The sequence below is a fragment of the Homalodisca vitripennis genome, chromosome 2 (genome assembly GCF_021130785.1).
Source record: "Homalodisca vitripennis isolate AUS2020 chromosome 2, UT_GWSS_2.1, whole genome shotgun sequence".
NCBI classification, from domain to species: domain Eukaryota; kingdom Metazoa; phylum Arthropoda; class Insecta; order Hemiptera; family Cicadellidae; genus Homalodisca; species Homalodisca vitripennis.
This window is the reverse complement of record NC_060208.1, coordinates 63,432,700-63,452,468: the sequence shown is the minus strand read 5'-3', so window position 1 is coordinate 63,452,468 and position 19,769 is coordinate 63,432,700. Positions and strand designations below refer to the sequence as shown.

General features: G+C 33.5%; 1 protein-coding gene across 1 annotated transcript in view; it reads right to left on the bottom strand.

Annotated features, from left to right (window-relative positions):
- The window catches only part of LOC124354063 (facilitated trehalose transporter Tret1-like), a 51,554-nt gene extending 40,269 nt beyond the window's left edge, over positions 1-11,285 (bottom strand). Inside the window, exon 1 of the mRNA XM_046804239.1 lies at positions 11,043-11,285. Coding sequence (XP_046660195.1) covers positions 11,043-11,088 — 46 coding nt within the window. The 5' untranslated portion in view covers positions 11,089-11,285. The remainder of the gene's footprint in view (positions 1-11,042) is intronic.
- Positions 11,286-19,769: the final 8,484 nt, after the last annotated feature.

The following is a 19,769-nucleotide window of genomic DNA, read 5'->3' as shown; positions in this document are numbered from 1 at the left end:
GGGATGCAATGACCCTGTTACGTACATGTGGTGCGAAATGTCTGGTAGTTTTCCGCTAGCCTTTGAACGCGAACGGTACGTAGGTCGGGTCACCCGCCACCTGCTGGGTGGCAAGGTCACTCAGCTGCAGCCGGTAACTACGGACCCATCGCACTTTCTGAGCACCCATCGCTCAGTTTCTCAACACTTTTCAAAATCGCTCTTTTAGAACCAGTCAGTAAAATGTCAACAGATGTGTAGTTTGAAGATGTGATTCAATTACTGGAATAACATAACTGTGTAGGTTCGATTAGATTACTTGACCTAAAATCTATTCCAGGTACATCAATTTCTAGAGCCATACGAATACAACATGATCTGCAAAAATAAACCTCTCCCAAGGAATCATCCTTCGTACAATACAAAACAACCTCATGTTTCACTAAATATATTCATTAATTATGGCAAGTAGATCCATAGAGTAAATTAATTTTCATACAAAGGAATTTACATCAGAGGCATTATTAGTTTGTTATGATATCTGTAATATTGTACGTCAATAGATTTTACTACAAATTAACACAGGACTGGGTTATTTAAGTAAATAATTCAATGGTACCTATTCTTTTAAATAATTTTGAAATTGAGTCGTAGGAGGCGTTTTGAAATATATATTAGTCACAACGTTTATCCTGAATATTTTGACGTATAATGGTTTTGTATTATAAAATAAAAGAAAGAAGCAAAATTGTAAAATTCATTATAAAATTATTTTAACTAATAAGTGGTGTAATATTGCTTATTAGTAACAACATTTGTTACAATACACACCTTTTTAAAAATGTTTTGGTTGCTGTAATGTCGAACAGGAAGGCTAAGCTAAAATGTATTTATTGATCGTATACAACTGCTCTTGGTGACCAGATCGCTGTAGATGAAATCGTACAACACATGGTAAAATAACGTGTTTAATCTGATAAAACTATCAGATGTAAAACACTTAATTCTAACCACCAAAGACATTTAGATATAGTGAACTCACATAGAATTTGCAGGTCAAGGTCATGGTTTGTAAACAATTCAGCTCATCATTCCTCATAGTACACATTTGTTTATTTCCAAACTATCTAATTTTCCAGTACTATTATCGTTTTGGGGACAAAATTATTTTATTTTATTAATGACTACAACTAATTTTAAATTATTTTCAATTGCTGCTAGAGGCCTGAATTCCTTGAACCAATAGCTCTATTTGAGTTTACTTTAGTGCTGTTTTTGCTAGCTACAAACACAATATTAAAGAATCTCTCTTTCACATTCCAAGCCTCATTTTCAGGCCAAAATACTAAAGCCTTATCGCAAAAACAGTATTCACTTTAAAGACATATTAAAGCAATTGAGATTAATTGACTGATATTAAAGATAACCTTATCTAATTCTCGAGTGTTACCGTTGAAAGGCACTTATGGGCGTCGCGCCGTTATCTAATCGTTTGAAGTGATACACGCAAAATTAATAACATTCTCAATAAAATTACTACAAGTACCAATTAAATTTTAATGAATTCGTTTATATGTTAATTTTGGGATTCTTCTATTTCAGATTTAAGCTTGAAAACGTGTTACGTTTAAAATGGACAAATAATAAACAAATTAATTTGGAATTTGAGATAACCGTGTTCTTTACAAGAAAAATGAGTAAGGGCATCCATCACTAATAGTGACAAATGGCGTAACGTGTCACTTAACAATTATTTAAATTTTGTGAATGTGAGAAATTAATTAATGTTTTCAGTATCACGGAAAACCCTGTGTCTTTCAAAAGTAAGAGCATCTTCATTGTAAAGGCAGGAAGTTGAAATACATATTGAGCTATCAAACTATATGCCTTCATACCCACTAATAGTCGTAAACTTTCCAGTGTCACCAGAAACTTAGGGGACTAAGAAGTTTCTAAACATTATCTTTGTGTGAACTCTCCCAAAGCTTATCGGAATGTTTCTAAATCATTTAAATTATTTCTTAGCGACATTCCTAAAGACGGCGTATTCTCATTGGTAGGTACAGATGTGGGATATATCGGGTTGAATACTCCTGATCACTTTAACTAACATTCATCACTTTCGTAGTATAGCGTAAGTCAAAAATAAAGTTAACTAAATATGTCATAAACAAAATTATAGACCGGGGACTAAAAGAGCTCAAACGTTTTCCCGGTAAAGATTTACAAGCAGTAGCTGTAGCTGCAGCCAGACGGGACGGTCTGACAGTGCAATCTTTCTGCCAGGCTAGTACTGCTGTAATGAATGGCTAATCTAATTTGTACTTGGGTGATTTTCAAGTTCGCGTATATCGACCAACGCAGCGCAATTGTGCGCGAGCTGTCGTAGCACCGAAATAGCCTTTCGTAGGTAAATCCGGAGAGTCCGTACAGAGACGAGCACTATTAATAATTTCTCCGCGATGTGCTATTTGACCTACCCGCGGCGACCGCCGGCGCGATCCTCCGGTTCGAACCAGTTATAACCGGATCGGCGGCAGACTGCGCAAATTCACTTCTTGATATTGGCTGCGGTGCGACTGTTTCGACGAGGGATCCTAAAGCTAAGTATTTTTTAGATTCTCAGAGAAACAAGAACTACAAGTAGTACGCGTTACACTATATATCAAAATTATAAACGTATAAGTACATAAAGAGTGTACTGGAGTGGTAACTTGTGACACCCCAAGTGATTTGTGATAATACACATAATGTAGGTTGTTTATCAGTGTTTGATGTATTTTTGCCGGATTTTAAATTATTCTACCTGCATTCTTTCCTTAAAAGTTTGAGTACGAAAGTAACAGTTTTTATTGAATTGATTTAGAAAATGAAGATGATACCATACAAGCGATTTAAAAATTATTACAACGCTGTAGTTATTGACGACTAAAACAAATACATTACCTACTTAAATATAGCTAATTTAAATTTTTTTAGCAGTATATGTAGAGAGGGAGACACATGAGTAAGTGTAGATACAGTCAGAATAATAATAATAATATTCTTTATTGCATTAACAATTTTTACAATTGCATTGCACGCGTCATAAAATGGAATTTAAGTTGAAACTTAAATTGAAACTTAAAAATAAAATCATCATAAATTGTTAGGCCTATTTTTTATAAACACAGTATGTCATAAAGATGTCATTCGGTCTTCATTTATCTATATCAGAACCGGGTTATGTGTTAATACTCTTGAATAACTTCATTAATTTCTAATGTTTTCATCCCAGCGGCCCATTATGAACTCATCAACAGAGTAAAATGCCTTTGACACCAGGAAGTATTTTAGTCGAGCTTTAACTTGATTGGGATCGTTTAAATTTTTAATGATGTATCTAAATGGATATAGTCTATGCTATGTAAACGAACGCAAGTAACGTTAAAATGTAAAGTAACATCGAGAATGTATTTTAAATATTTCTTTTGGTTTATAATGGTACATTTCTCATTTTGCTTACTTAAAACTACCTATTACTCATAATTATTTCTTCTGGAAACTTAAAATATGTCTTCGCTGTTAACGAAAACATTAACATTTATTTTTTTATATACATTTGTTTAGTTTACCAAATTTACTGCTTAATAAGAGTATAAAAAGTACGTAGGGTTACCGGGGGAAATGAATGACTTATTCAGAAAATGTATACAATTAGTCCTTAATCTGAATCAGCTTCGGATTTCAAGCACTCTTCAAAATCAATTTTCACGCGCTTTATCCGCATTGGTTTAGTACATTTTACACAGGAAGGACTTGTTTTTATACCCTTCTTCCTTGTAGCACTATGCAATGAACTTTCCGTCTTTTCACATTTGCTCTGTTGGCGTTTCCTACCTTCAATGGAACTTGTGCAACTTCTTTGCATACTAATTCGGAATATGGACATTGGCAGTTTATGGTTTTAACGTTGCAAATCCAAAATCCTTCCTCATTGTCATCTGTAGTAGAATTAGTGTTTTTGTAGTAGAAGCAATGATATGGTCTTCTTTATCATTAGTGATTCCGGGTCAACGGGGAACCTATCAACTTAATTCCGTATCTTGTCTAACACTGACTTAATTTCTTCTCTTTTGAATCCATTATCAACAATTGTAACAAAACATAGTAAATACAATATGAAAATCACTTTACAATGGTTATTAATTAATTAGTAGAAATTTAATTAATTAGTTAATAGAGAAGTTCCAAAACCAACAAAACATATATACTAGAATAGGGAGTCTAACGAAACCCCAGAACATTTCAAACTCTCTTTTTGTTCAAACAAAGTGATTTGAACTCACGAAAACCATTTTAACAGATCACGCATGAGTCAACATAGAACTACTGAAAGGCTCAACATTCCGGTTGTTGTGTCTAGATTTACCAACGTGGAGGTCCGGCTCTCTAACCGGAAATCACGGGTAAAATCCCAGTGAGGTCCAATCATGTACTTTGTACTTTAAAAATAATAAAAAGAAAACAGTGCACTTCGAAGCCAGCATAGCTGACGCTGAGCCTTAAATGAGATAAAAAAAAACTCGGTTTGTGCAGAAAGTGTATTGTTCTTATAAATAGTTGTTTAACACTCAATCAGTTGTAATTATTGTTAAGCGAATTTTTATTTTACCATTTTTCTGATGTAGAAAAGTAATTTTATTTTAAAATTGTTCAGGATTTATCTTGGAGGCAAACAACGTAAACTTGTATTATGATTAGCATAAATAATCTCAAATGTCAATGAGGATGACGAGTAGTAAATAACAATCAAAACATCAACATTAATATCAACAACAACCAATATAAAAACATAGCCGAACATCGGTATGGAATGTAAACTCTAGCAACAGATTCAAAATGAACAAACAGCCTTCCCATTATTCCACCGAATAATCGAACTCTAATTGTTGGTTTGATTTATATGAGTTTCAGTGACAGATCATGGTTATGTAGAAGTGGGTCTATATGCCTTATAAATAAGTTCTGGGACGCAAGGCCAGGGCGAATGACGTACCCAAAGACAGTAGTGCTGCACGAATATAGATGACGAGACGATCGGACAGTCAAGTCACATCAGACGATCTCAGTGACATGAAAAGAACAATCAGCTGGCTAACAGCTGGTGCTGACAGTGTTGCCACCGGTAAGTGCAAAAACGCCGCCGGTCTGGCACAAAGTAAACTGACTTGAAATCATAATTAATGCATTTCAGTTTTTCAATACCTTGTATTTAATAGTTAGACATCACAATCGCCAAGTCAATAGGTTATCTCAATAATTGTTAAGCAGGTCAATTGTGTTTTGACCCTCTCATAGTATTGACGGCACCGGACTGTTTATTATGATTAACTGATATAATTACGGTATAAGTTTATGATCAAAGCTTCCAAACTTGTATGTGTGTTTGTATATACAGGGTGTGAAAAAGTCCCGCACGGATTCGATAATTCCCGAACAGGTGCAAGTTAAGCAATATAACTTGGTACATCATTACTGAATGTATAAATCTACTTTTTAAAATAACTATAATTTTTTTCTTATGTTAGGGGGATGGTCTGCAAGGAGTCAGAAGGAATCTTAAAATAGAGCATAGGTCGAGTAGTACATCAAATTAAAGGTCTTTCTTAGTAGAGTACAATGCCGCAAAATACAACCTCAAAAGGTTCAAAAATACGCCGGTTTAAAGCTTGAAACATTTGCAATGTAGGTCCTATTCCATAGATATTTTAACATTCTTGATTAAAGCTAAACTTATTAAATTAATACTGGACTTAAGAGATAGCTTTTAAGGCAGTTAGTGGTTATTGATATCCAATAAAGGATGGTTTAAAAGTTCAGCATAAAAATTTAACATAATCTTAGCTCAAGATGTACTTCATTATAAAGAGTTTGTTTAGCTGAGATGAATGATAAAGGATAAAGGGAAACCCTGGTACCAGTCATTATAATTGAAAGTTCTTATTTTAAAATTGGGTTTAAATTCTTACATTACACTTTAAAAGATGTACATCTTGAGCTGTGCTTACGTTATTTTTTTATATGAAGAGTCACTAACTGCATATATATTAGTAAATATCATATAATATATAAAATAAGTAGAATATCATGAACAATTAGAGAAGTTTATATCCACTTTAAAGAAATAAAAATAAATGCAAAAAAAATTATGGTTGCCTGTAAAGTCGGTTTTACGGGCGAAATTTTACGTGACAACGTCTTTTTCTCGGTAGAATATTTTGTTATTTTAAATGTTTGACTAGCAATACGCGCTGTTTCTTCTCAATCGACTGAATTACGATTGATTGCAGAGTGATTTAAACTAATAATTTACTTAACACTATCAACATTTGTCAATAGTATGACATAACCTATAAACTCAGTTTCTCAACTTTTGTGTCAATCTAACAATTAATCAATCAATCATAGTTTACGATAATGAAATATCAGTGTACAATTATTTACCTTTATTGTTGTAGTTGTTGTAAATGACGAATCTAAGCACTCCACATTTTCACGAATAAACATAGTTATCTGCTTTATCCCGTGCGGCGGACCCACTGGACGGGCATCGTAACGTTACCGGGCGTTACACTTTTTCATGAGTGACTCCGAGCCGCAACCTAATTTAAGACGTTGTCACGTCAAAATCGTGAAATAGGAAGCTAATTTCCATTTTTTAATTGCAAGCTTATCAGATTTTTTAAATTATTACTTTTTTACAATTATATCTGAATAAACAATTGGGTTGTGTATTATTGGGATATATATACATTACACTACATTACATTACATACACTAGCTCTCAAACCTGGATCTCTTACTTGCCAGGGGAAAATTCTGACAAGATTGCATAATGTTTCTTTCAGCTGATGCTAAATGCTATTAACTAAAACATTTAATTTCAGGTTTTATAATGAGGTATGCAATACACATTCTCTCTTTTAGTCTGAGAATGTATTCTGTGACGTAATAGTAACGGCTCAATAGAAATAATGTTTGTCTGCTGAGCACCGGTATCTATAATATGAGATTTGACAGGTATATCATTTCGTCGAAACGCGGCAAGTGATCGTAGGTTTGCTATCAGGTTTCATGTCTCAAGAGAACACAGAGGTACTTTTGTTTATTTGGAAGTAAGTAAAATACTACTGCCTCCCACTTTTCAGTATCGATAACAAATTATGTGAATATTCTGAACCTATAGAAAACATAATGAGCGTGCTTTAAGTTAAGGTAAGGTAATAATGTTTCAAAACTTTCAGTCATTTCCCTCGAAAATGACTTTCCGACAGTAAAATAATAAAAAGGACTTTTGATCAATCCACGACAATTTATAACCACTAAAAATAGAAATTTGGGGTGGTTTAGTTATCAGAACAAAATTTATAAATTTTATTCTACAACAAACGGTACCTCATTTATTGAAATAACTCAAGAGATAAAAAGTTGTGGCATTTTTCTTAACCTAGTAACATATCATATTTGCAAGTTTTTCCAATTTAAAAAATTCTAGTATATTTTTTTATAGAGGAAGTAATTTTTAAGAAATTCGTCAACAAAGATTTTAACAAGCCGCCGTTTTGAATTTTGTTGACTATAAATCATTACATTATTTGACGATCTTTACTAGATTAGCATGTGTGAAAAATTTTAACTTTCTACGTTTAATGGTTGTTTTGTAAAAATGTTCATATAAAAACACAAACAGACGGAAAACGATGCATTTTAGGACATACATTTATAGGAACTTTTTGGTTTGTATTCACCCTAGGAACAACCTCCTGAAGTTTGTCGGAGTATTCCAGTTACACCCTGTAGAAGAAACGTGAAGGGAAAATGTTTTTATCCCCCTCAATATAATTTTCAAAGCAAACGCTGCACGTAATCTGCAGAATAATCTCAATGTAGTAGAAGCCTTTTGATGGGCAGCCAGTTATCTGTGCGATATCTTGGCTAATCTACGCTTTTATAATTCTTTTTAGAACTATTGTATTACTACACATAATATAGAACATAGTGATCACCTAATAGAATAGCTATGTTAGCCTTTAGTCAAAACCAATTTTCTTTACTAATTTTCAAGTCTCAGCTGTCTGCTAGTTTCCTTCTGCAAATGTGTTTTTTCTTGTTTACAAACAAATGTGCGACTTCATGAATGCGATTTGCTTTCTAAATTTTCAGTTTTATATTTAGATATATTTTTTAATTAGCATAAATACTAGTTATATTTCGTTATGTTTGGGCTAGTGTAATTTAGTGTAGGCTACTATTTTGGAGCAAAGGATATACGCGATTTATAGAGACCTAATCAAATAGTGTAATAGTTTTGTGAAATATTTGTATTTTAATTGTGGACAAAATTTAGAAAGATCTAAATTTAGTAAACATACAGCAAACTCAAAAAAGTCTCGTGCAAGGTTAGCTATTTTTAAAAGATAGAAAACCAAGACCCTTTTAGTTTTTTGACATTTCCGAAAGTTTTATTTTCCGACACGGAACACGCTGTATTCAAAAAGATATTGTCACACTTATTGTTCTGTTTTATTCAGAATAACACTGTCTATGATGACAAATAAAGATTTAGCATTTGAACAACAACAAAAATTATTTAAATATTTAAATAATGAATAGACAAAACAAGATTTACAATTTTGCAAATATAAAACGTTGCCATGGCACTGATTATAAGAATTTGATCACACCCATTCTTTATATCATAGATGATATTGTTGGGAATCAAGAGCAAACATGAAAATAAATCTACCAGTAAAATTGTTTGAGCTGGAACGAAATATTTTGATATTTGTCTTAAAATATGGACTGGAGTTATCGTGTTTCACCTAAAATAAATAGCCAGTTTTTGCAGAAACAATTCAATAATAACGATTTTAAATAATTTTCCCATTAAAACCTTTCATTTGACGTGTTATGATATTACAAAACAAGACGAAGTTAAAGTACAATATTCACAAAATATGTTTCCTATTTTTAGTTACTTCTCAATAATACTCCTCCTGCAAGGAGGGTATTTTGAAACCTACCAAGAACAAAGGAACAAGTAAAGATTACAGATTACTATTTATTAGAGATAGCTATAAGTGGTACTTTGCGATGGTTGTTGATAACTGATAGTGTTATTGGGATTCAGCATTTTTGAGTTTGGAGCCTTTCAGTACTTACATTAAGGAAGCTCTTGGCTTAGCTGTCCCTTGGTCAACCCCTTTGTATTACAGCTTAGCGGCCCATAACCTGTCCGTTAGCAAACGCCATTTTTGGTGAAAACCGGAGTTTCTGAATAAAAACATTATCATCATAATGCGTATTTGGATTTTACCTATAACAAATACACGCACAGCGAGTTTCTGTTTGACTTGATCGTTTGAAAATTCGGATGCCTGCTGATACAAAAATATCGTCATATATGAATTTTACTTTCTTTATAACACGGTACACAGGCTTTGCTCATCGGTATTTTTCTGACGATTGTTTTTGCTTACAACTGCATTAAACATTGAGTATATTTTACAAAACTTTTGGCGTTATAATGCTATTGCATAATACTCAGACAAGCGAAATTTTAAATTAAAATAATAAATTGACTTCAGATCCTAAAATAATTTTTTAAACGACTACAACTAATTTAAATATCTATCAGTAATATCTAATAGATACCTAATGAAATGGAATAGTATAGAGCGCTATTAAACTTTAATTATGGTTATAAAATACAATTGAAACTGAAGAGACAGTTGGAGATTTTATAGTGATTTGGTTAGTAGGTTTGATTATAGAATATCTCCTGGGAAATGTTGAATTTTTTTAATATAATTATGTCAAATTTGTAAATGTTTAAAACTCCAATAAAACAAGTATTTATTTCTAAACAGATTTGTTGTGGTCGTGACATTAAACAAATAACAACCTGTTATATAATACAAATGGCAAAATACTTATTAAGAGAATACTTAAAGTAAGAGAAATCCCCATTTAATATAGATAAAATACAACTGTAACTATGGAAGCATGGTATCTTGCGTTTACATTTTTCATCCCTGTCTTTGATAGATTGAATGAAGGGGCTTTTTGTGTATTTGAGAAATATTGTGCTTTGATTTTCTACTACCTCATTTCGGTAATTATGAAACAGCGCATCTTTATGTACTGATAAAAAAATTCTTGAAGATTAAATTTGTTTCATTACTCATTTAATAGAGCATCTCTCTCACCTGTGCCCTTATCTGATCCGTGAACGGTGCACGACTACTATCTATTACTTATGCATTCACAAGGTCATGTCTCTTTACATTATTCCCATAATAGTCTCACAGCTGACCTAGGCTGAAGCCAAGTTATTAGATGCAACATTTGAAAGTTAAAGGACTGATCAAGTGGCTGCATAATTTTGGAAATCCAATACAATCGAAACGATATAAATGTTTTATTTTGTTTATGCCAGAATTTGGTTCATTATTTTGTTCGGAATGTGAAGACGTATAATGCACGCTTGAGTCTCATTGCAGGCAATTTCATATTTGCGTCCATGATATGCCAATATTATTATTTATCAGCCGTAAACAAATCGCGTAATTAATATTTAATTTCAAATTCTCATAGTAAACATCAGAGAGTAGCCTAACCTTAAATCATCTATGTGTGAACTAAGTAAGTAAACACTATTTACTCACGGTGTAAAAATGTAATGAGATTTTTCAGAAATTGCATTTTATATATTAAATCCATACATTACTATACTGAATGGGGAATGTTTAGTTTTACATTGGTATCAATATTTTGGGAAAAACCTTTCAATATTTACAATGCAATAACACCTACATAAACTATTCTATCAAAAAACATGTTTACAAACAAAATAATAACAATAAACAAATTTTAAGTGGGGTGAAATAAAATTAATAATAAGTTTGTTGTTGTCGAATCTGAAAGCATATTTAAAGTAAATTATAATATAATTTGCCAAGTAAATGTAGGTTTGCAAAACAACAATAATATATCTAAAAGATGCACATGTAAAAACTAACCTAAACATGCTGCCAGATATTGTCGGAAAATCGCGTTGGAAGACATTCTTGTCCTTTAGGGGTTGTGGGCAATCAAGAGGGAGCCCTGAAGTCGTCTGCGCTATCGGATAACCTGGTGTATCGGCGCCACAGACGCATAACTACTAATGCGCGCTGTGTCTTTCTGAGCGGGCGGCTTGCGGGCAATTGACAACTGACAACTGACGGCGCGGGGCGACTCCAGCTGATCACCAGGAGTACCAACTTTCACGCTCGCCGTAAGAAATATCCCGCACCATCGAGGCCCTCCGCGGTAACGGTACTTGTGTCTCAGGTCGTCGTGTTACGAGCGCAGTGCAGGGCGGACAACGTTGTAACTATGAAAGCTACAATCCTGGAACTACTGATAACAACGGACTGCATCGACCGATAAAGACAGTGCCACCTCACACCAGGTGTACTCGGCTGCAGTTCAAGGTCAGAATGGAAAGTGATAAGTTTGGCGAGACGGCCACTGTACAGCTAGAAATATCTCAACAGTGCCGTAGGTAGAGGCGCTGGTACCCGGGGGATCTCGCGATATTGTGAAGTGGGAAAGGGGTGTAGATTGTCTTATATAATGAAATACAGTACGACACTAAACATTTTTGAAAACCAGGCAGTTTGCGTATGGCAGAAAATATGCCAGACTTTGTGAGTTTTGTTTCGAGAGTTGTGAAATGAGGTTTTTATATAACAACAACTGACAAACTGAACATACGTTCACTTAAAACCCTTCACACTCAAAGAAACCCCCTCAAACCCTTCAAAGAATTTAAAACTCTTTTTTCGCATATGACAGTTGATATTTGGATAGCAGTGGTAGTCCTATATGCAAGTCACTCTTTTACGATTTAAAAAGGTTCTAGCTGCAACTTACTATTATAATATCTTATAAAAGGGTTTTGGCTCAACAAGGTACCGTTTGTTGGTGGAACAAATCTTTTAGTAATTGATATTTATCAGTGTAAAAAATACTATTGTCTGATATTAAACCCTGGTTTAATGTATCAAGTGTTATTTTATTTTGCTTTCAGTTTTACATCAGACTATAATTTGTATTTATTGTGATGTAAACTAATGTATTGACTAATATTAAGGCTATACACGATAGTGCAAGAAAGACATAAAAACCAGCATTGAAACGTCAGTTTTATTTTCGGTACACTTTTAATAAAAACAAAGAGAGAATCCAGGTCTGAAAAACATTATTTTGAGCAATTCTCAAAACTCAATTTATAACGTCCCTCTTAGAAAGGTGAAAGTCCTTGTGGTGGTCGTACTCTTTGCCTTCAATCAATGTAGTATTAAACTTACACCACGTAGGCTCGGTAGGTCACAGTCCATCTCGGAGCTAATTGTAACTCGACGTTATGTGAACATTGTTTCATATTGCTGTTCCATATCATTTAGGCTGAGGGAGTTAACGCTACGCCATAAGAATCGGATGCTTTTGGCAGCTAAATCTGTTAGACGGCCTTCTCCCGAAAGAGTTTTCCTATCAGCAAGCTTTGAGTTTTGAAATTAAAATTTCTATGTGTGTAAGCGAGTGTCCATAAAAAAAATATGTCCAATACTCTCTACCCTAGTTTGCTGAATTTTAACATCTTTCACCATGGGGTATTGCTTTGTAAACAGCACTGCATTATATAAAGCGATGAATGTTTCCGTTTGAAAAGCAACTTTAAAAAACCTTGTAACTACTTTAAATATTCTTTTTTGTATCAATCATAAAACAGACATTCTGACAAATCATAATAAATAAACTTCTAAAGAATTATTTTAAAATATTTTCGAGTTTGAGATGCCCATCTTATGGCTGACATGCAGAGGTAATAATTACACTTTAATTTATCTGTATAGGGTTCTTAATGGTAAATTGGACTCTTTTAGCATTAATCCTTGATATTTAAGATGGATACAGTTCTGACCAGTAAATAAAACCTTTTCAAGTAACGATATGATATAAAATAAAATGAAAAGTACAAACTATCTCTTGGAACCTTTACACAAGTTACGACTTAGTTTTTACCTCGTATTAAAGATGGGGACCTCAATCTCGAAAATATTTTAAAATAATTCTTTAGAAGTTTATTTATTATCTGTTTTAAATCTTTAAAGTAATAATTTTTTATTTGAAAACTAAAGAGCCATTTACTAAAAGAACTACAACATTTAGGGTACTAATAATGAACTGACTACTTCTAAATTTGGACTAATATACCATTGAAAGTCAATCACCAAGTTATTTGAGCATGAATTAGATTCAAGCCGTTCAATAAAATCTTTGATGGTCCTCCCTGAAAAGTTGAGGATTTTGCACATAGAACTTCTTTATTCAGTCCCGCGAAATATTTTTGTTCAATATATCAACACTATACATTATAAAATATGAGTGGTTAAATGAGCTTTTGTTTGTTATTAATTGGCGCATATGGACACGCGCACGCCAACATGTCATAGTAAAAAACTCTCACACATGAGTTATAATTTTAAAAATTGCTGAAAATTAAATATTTTACTCACAAGAATTTCGTCAATGCATTTACAAGTTAATTTTGTGATAAGACAAATTTAGTTTCATAACAATACAAATGATTTCCAAATGTGAAGAATGTAACTTTATGTACACATTTTTATTTTTTTTCCGTTTCACCGAAAGTTTACTTGTGTTAGGACAATATTGAAAATATTTATAAATTTATCATTTTAATAACATAAAGCACGCGTAGAAATTATAAATGATTTAATGTGTTGTGAGGTTACAATAGGCCTACATATATTTTGATAAAAATACATAGTTATTTCCATAATTGTTATTGTTGTTAGTTTCTTGAGTCTGCGATAATGCGGCTTTGACGTCAAGTTCAGTAATGTACACAAGAAGCGTAGGTTATGGAATAAGAATTATATCTTGATCCTAACTCCCTGGGCTGAAAACTTGCAGTTGAAACTAGAGGCATGGATAACTAACTACCTAAGCTGGAAGGCACAGAACGGTAGCTTATGAACGTTTGCCTTCTCAGGTAGTTCAATTTGTCAACCAAAAGTCCAATAAAATATGCCGCAATACACAAGGCATTTAAAAACCGCGTTGATATCAAAAGTGTTTTTCAGTATAGACAAGTTTATAACTCGCGTTGAGGGGGCCACGTGATTGGCTGAATGACATTGGGGCAAGAGTGGGATGAATGGGAATTGGGGTGAATGTAAAATTTGTACGTATGAATAAAATTCGAATGAACTGGATGAATGCTAAATTTTAGTATGTCATTTACTTTAACAGTTACGTTAACATGTCTGTATTTATACTCAATAAAACATATTATTGTTCATGCGTCTACGAAAATGCGGATTTGACGTCAAGTTTAGTAATGAGCACAATAAGCGTAGGTTATAACCACACAGAGTAGGTTTTTTTGTTTTTATATAGAACAAAAATTTCATCTTGTTCCAAACTCCCTGGGCTGAAAACTTGTAGTTTCGTTCTAACGCAACATATATCGGAATTATCCCCTTTTCTCTAATTCCTGATATTCTTATTGTCTCTTTTACATATCCATCCGTCCATATCCGTCCCAGTTTTTATCTCTTACTCTGTATACTATTCTATTTACTCTCACACATTGGCCTTCGCCGTCTGTTGAGTAAACGGAAAAACTGCTTTATTTTTACGCTGGAAACTTCAATATTGTTAGTAGGCCTAATTTAACGCTAACTTGTCCTATAGTACCGTATTAGTTTGTTTTAGTATTATTTTCAGATAGTCGAGTACACAAATATTACTGCAAGAAAAGGTTGAAAGTATCACTTCTACTACTTTCTTTTTTCTGATTTAAGAAAAAACACTAAAACAATCAATTATAAGGTGTAACATAATTATCCGAGCTATTGCATTAATTATTAATTTTGTTTCATTCAGTTTAAATTCAATTAATGATGCGACAAATCCAATGCACAAAGAAATACCAGTTTTTGTTTATTTGCTTGTATTCCAAAATATATCTTTCATAGTATTTACCTTGAAGTAAAAAATATCCACAAAAGACGATTAAAACATGTTGGATACCTTATTATTCGTCATTATTTCTCCCTCGATTTCTGTCTTTGCGAGGATATGGCAGGTAGTTATGTAGAGGTACACCAGGTCGTTAACATCAAGTAACGAAAACTAGAGCAGTCGTTTATTGACTTTTGTATATTTGTTCATATCTTACCGATATTTATTAACACATACAGTAGACATAAAACTGAACGTGTAATAAACTATATAGTGTTTCCGTTCATAGATAAAATTTGCAACAATTTGTAAAATTATAATCTGGTGATTTGTTTACCGTTACTTAGTGCTTTCTGACGTTTAAACATGTATGAAATGTATGAACAAACTATGGAGTAAGCAATATAACAACATCGATTTAAAAATGTTACAACATGCTTTTTTTATTTATTGTAACACACATCCGTACCAAATTAACTTAAAAATAACAATTAATATTAATATATCTCAGTTACTTTTCTATACGATCGTAGCAAATCTGGTTCATACGGTTATAATTTTCTGCGCTGTATTTTTTATTTCTCAAACCTTTTTGTTCCACTTTAGTTTTATGAGATAATCTGATACTGCCATTTTAGAACAGGTTCCAATTTGTAACCAGTGAAAATATTATCCTAGGTTGAGTCATTATTGGTTATGGATTTCATTAACAAAACCCGAAAACGTGCACTAAACGAGATGTATTAGAAAATAAGCTTACAGGATCTTCGCAGAGCATTTAATGGCCTTAGCCCCTATTGCACACCAGCTGTGACTCGGTATCGTATAATGGCTCCATATTATGTCTTTATTGTTCTTTGCCTATGCCTGTGGAGTAATGCATATGATAGAAAAGCACATGATGATTGGAAGTTTCATTATAACGTTTAAACAAATTAGAATTGTTTGTAACCCGTGATCTTATGCTGAGGGCATGGACTGGTGAGGAATTTGTTTGGATTATTCCCTTTATATTACGGGCTATTTTTTGGAAATCCACACCTCTCACTCGATATGCCAAAAACGATACTGACTGATAACATTAAGTCTTACATTAAAATTTTAGGTTATTTCCATCCTTGGTATAGAACAGAATTAAAATCTACATTCGATTTACACCGTTGTCAGGTGTTATTTATGTGTTGATGAAACCTGGTGGGAGTTTGCGATTGACGCCATCGCGAATTTCAAAATAAACGACTATCTGCGGGAGTGAGTCTATTTCAGATTCGGTTGTCGGGTGTCCAAAGTCCCTGTTTTGGGCACCTTGCTGACAGCAGCCTCTGTATTATTTCCGTCCGTTCCCGGCACATCACCGGTGTTTGTGTTCTTGACTGGATTGAACTGGTAGGAAACCCGCGGCAAGACCGGCGAGTACGGGAGTTGTCACTGCACGGCCGTAAATAAACGTTTGGCTCCCGGGGCTACATCATTTTATGTCCTTTGGGCTCAGAGGCACGGTCCCTCTCCCGCGGTAATGGTTAGGATAGATTTGTCCCTCCAGTAGGGATGATTCTGAGTGTTAGGCGCAGTACCAAAATATTTAGCCAGATTTGGATAACAACGGCCTTAATGGAGCTTTTCCATCACAATAATCTTCTTTTTGTTAAGCCTAAATACTCATTCACTTGATTCAATTATTGTACAAGAAAGCATTGAAATAAGAAAACAAGACATTCTGTTTCGTCAACATTCCTTTATTGGATAAATATGACATTATTTCGTAATAATAACACAATAACAGTACTATTATAATATAAGTTAAATGAGGGAAGTCAAATTCGGGAATAATTGAGGACTCTAAAGTCACTATGTCAAATAATGGAATGATGGGCGGCGACAATGATTTGAGGGTTTGTATATTTTGAGTTATCGGATGGAATAATGATATTCTGTATCATATTGATGAATGAAAACTGAAAGTCCTTAGGCTGATTCTTCCACAAACGCGGCTTTGCTACAATTACAAGTGTAGACTGTGGAGTAAATGTGGCGTGGTCTGATATTTGTTACTTATTGATGAATGAAAACTGACAGTCCACAAGCTGATCCTACCACAAACGCGGCTTTCCTATAATTACAAGGGTAGACTGTGGAATAAATGTCGCGTGGTCTGATATTTGTTACATATTGATGAATGAAAACTGATAGTCCACAAGCTGATCCTTCCACAAACGCGGCTTTGCTACAATTACAAGGGTAGAATGTGCAGTAAATGTAGCGTGGTCTGATATTTGTTACATATTGATGAATGAAAATTGATAGTCCACAAGCTGATCCTTCAACAAACGCGGCTTTGCTACAATTACAAAGGTAGACTGTGCAGTAAATGTCGCGTGGTCTGATATTTGTTACATATTGCTGAATGAAAACTGACAGTTCACAAGCTGATCCTTCCACAAACGCGGCTTTGCTACAATTACAAGGGTAGAATGTGCAGTAAATGTAGCGTGGTCTGATATTTGTTACATATTGATGAATGAAAACTGATAGTCCACAAGCTGATCCTTCAACAAACGCGGCTTTGCTACAATTACAAAGGTAGACTGTGCAGTAAATGTCGCGTGGTCTGATATTTGTTACATATTGCTGAATGAAAACTGACAGTCCACAAGCTGATCCTTCCACAAACGCGGCTTTGCTACAATTACAAAGGTAGACTGTGCAGTAAATGTAGTGTGGTCTGATGTTTGTTACACATTGATGAATATAAACTAAAAGTCCATAGCCTGATCCTTCCACATATGCGGCATTGCTACAATTACAAGGCTAGAATATAGAGTAAATGTAGTGTGGTCTGTTACACATTACGCCTGCGTTGAGCGCGCAAGAGTGTTTTGAAATTGCCACAGAGTTTGCAGTGCAATGTTATACCGATTCTCATAGCACACCTCCATAGATTGGTGCAAAACACGCTATAATATTCTGTCATAGAGATAACCAACTCAAATAAAAAACTCTTAATTTAACAACAGTAACAATTTAATAACTCTGTAACTTGTGTGTACTAGGAAAGAACTAAAAAGAAAGGGTTGTGAGATAAAGGGAACCAAATAAATCATTGTATATCTTTTACAGAACAAAAGGAAACACATGGATTACTTCTCGTTAAATTATTATTTACGACTGCGGTTATTTGGACAGTGATGAACTGATGGTAAATATCATACTACTGTAATTGCAAGTGGCGTTTTATGAGGTTTATAACGGACTATAACGGATCTAATATAATGTGTTACGACGATATTTAATCATCTGGAAACGAAACAAAAATTATTAAGGTGTTTTCCATGCTAACTAGTCAGTTGATAATAATTGTTAAAAACAACATGGTTTGCTAACTTTTTGTATTGAAATGATAAAAACCAGACATCCACCTTAAAAATGGTACGGGCTGAAATATGTTTCAGCATGCAGGTCTGTGAATGTATGTTTATTGTTATACTCACAAACAATATGCACTTAAACAAGTAAACTTTGGCATGAAATTGATCTTGCTAGCTGTGAGTGCAGGTGTCATTTAAATCTTGTAATTTATTATCTGAGTTCATATAGCATATATAGCCAAAAAGTCTCGTTAAATTGATTAGGTTAAACAAAGAAGCTGTTTCTGTCAATATATACTCATGTCATCTAGTTATAGTACCGATTATGAAGGTTTCACTATGTACTATTTTGCAATGTGCGATGATACAGCTCTAACTAATCAGTGTGTTTACTGTCAATTTTACAGAACTGGCAACCTTTATGAGTGGTAATCATCTTTCAAAATACTTCTGATTTAAGTTGCCCTTAACTAATACGCGTGCAAGGTACAACAAGCCCACAATAATGTAATATTAGAATGTTTTTAATGGCACGAATAAGTATTTTGACAAGATAACTATGTACACGTCTAATTACAATAATTAATATGATATTGCTTCTATGTATCACGATTCAACATGCGGACATACGCCTGAAGCTGGTAGCTGGTTTTGAATTACTTGTACATAGTTTACTTCTAAATATTCTTTTTCATCTGAATTAAAAACTGTGAATATGAAATGTACAATTATATATAATACCAAAGCCATTAGTTAATGAATATTCTTAAAATGAAACCAGAATTATGGATATTTTGAAATGGTTATTTGTATTGCACAAAACTGCAAACATGCAACGTTTCGAGAACTGATATCTGTTAAATTCTTTAGGTGTTAATTCTGAAGCTTTGAAGTTATAAAACATTAAGGTGTATTAATTACCATATGTTTGATGTGTTTATACCTGAGGATGAGGGCAGGTGCCGATTCAAGAAAAGTTATATTCCTGTTATTGTAACGATTTAATGTCATTCAAATCATTCGTCTTCTATACAGAGTAACGACATGTGTATGGGGGGTGGTGAGTGTTTTAGAACCTATGAACTCCTTGGATACGCTTCTGTGAGTTCAGTTGTGCAGTGGATTTGTGGTTGTGGATTGCCAATTCCGTAAAACAAAAAGGAGAAGAACTTAAAAAATGCTATAAATCTTGTTTTACTTCAAGTTAAAAAATGTAGTTATGAAAATAAATTATTTTTTTTAGCAAAAGTAATGAATTCCCAAAATTATACTTATTTATCAGATTTATTCAAACTGTAGTTGAGGCCAAGCAAGCGACACTTTTCATCTGAAGCCAAATATGTC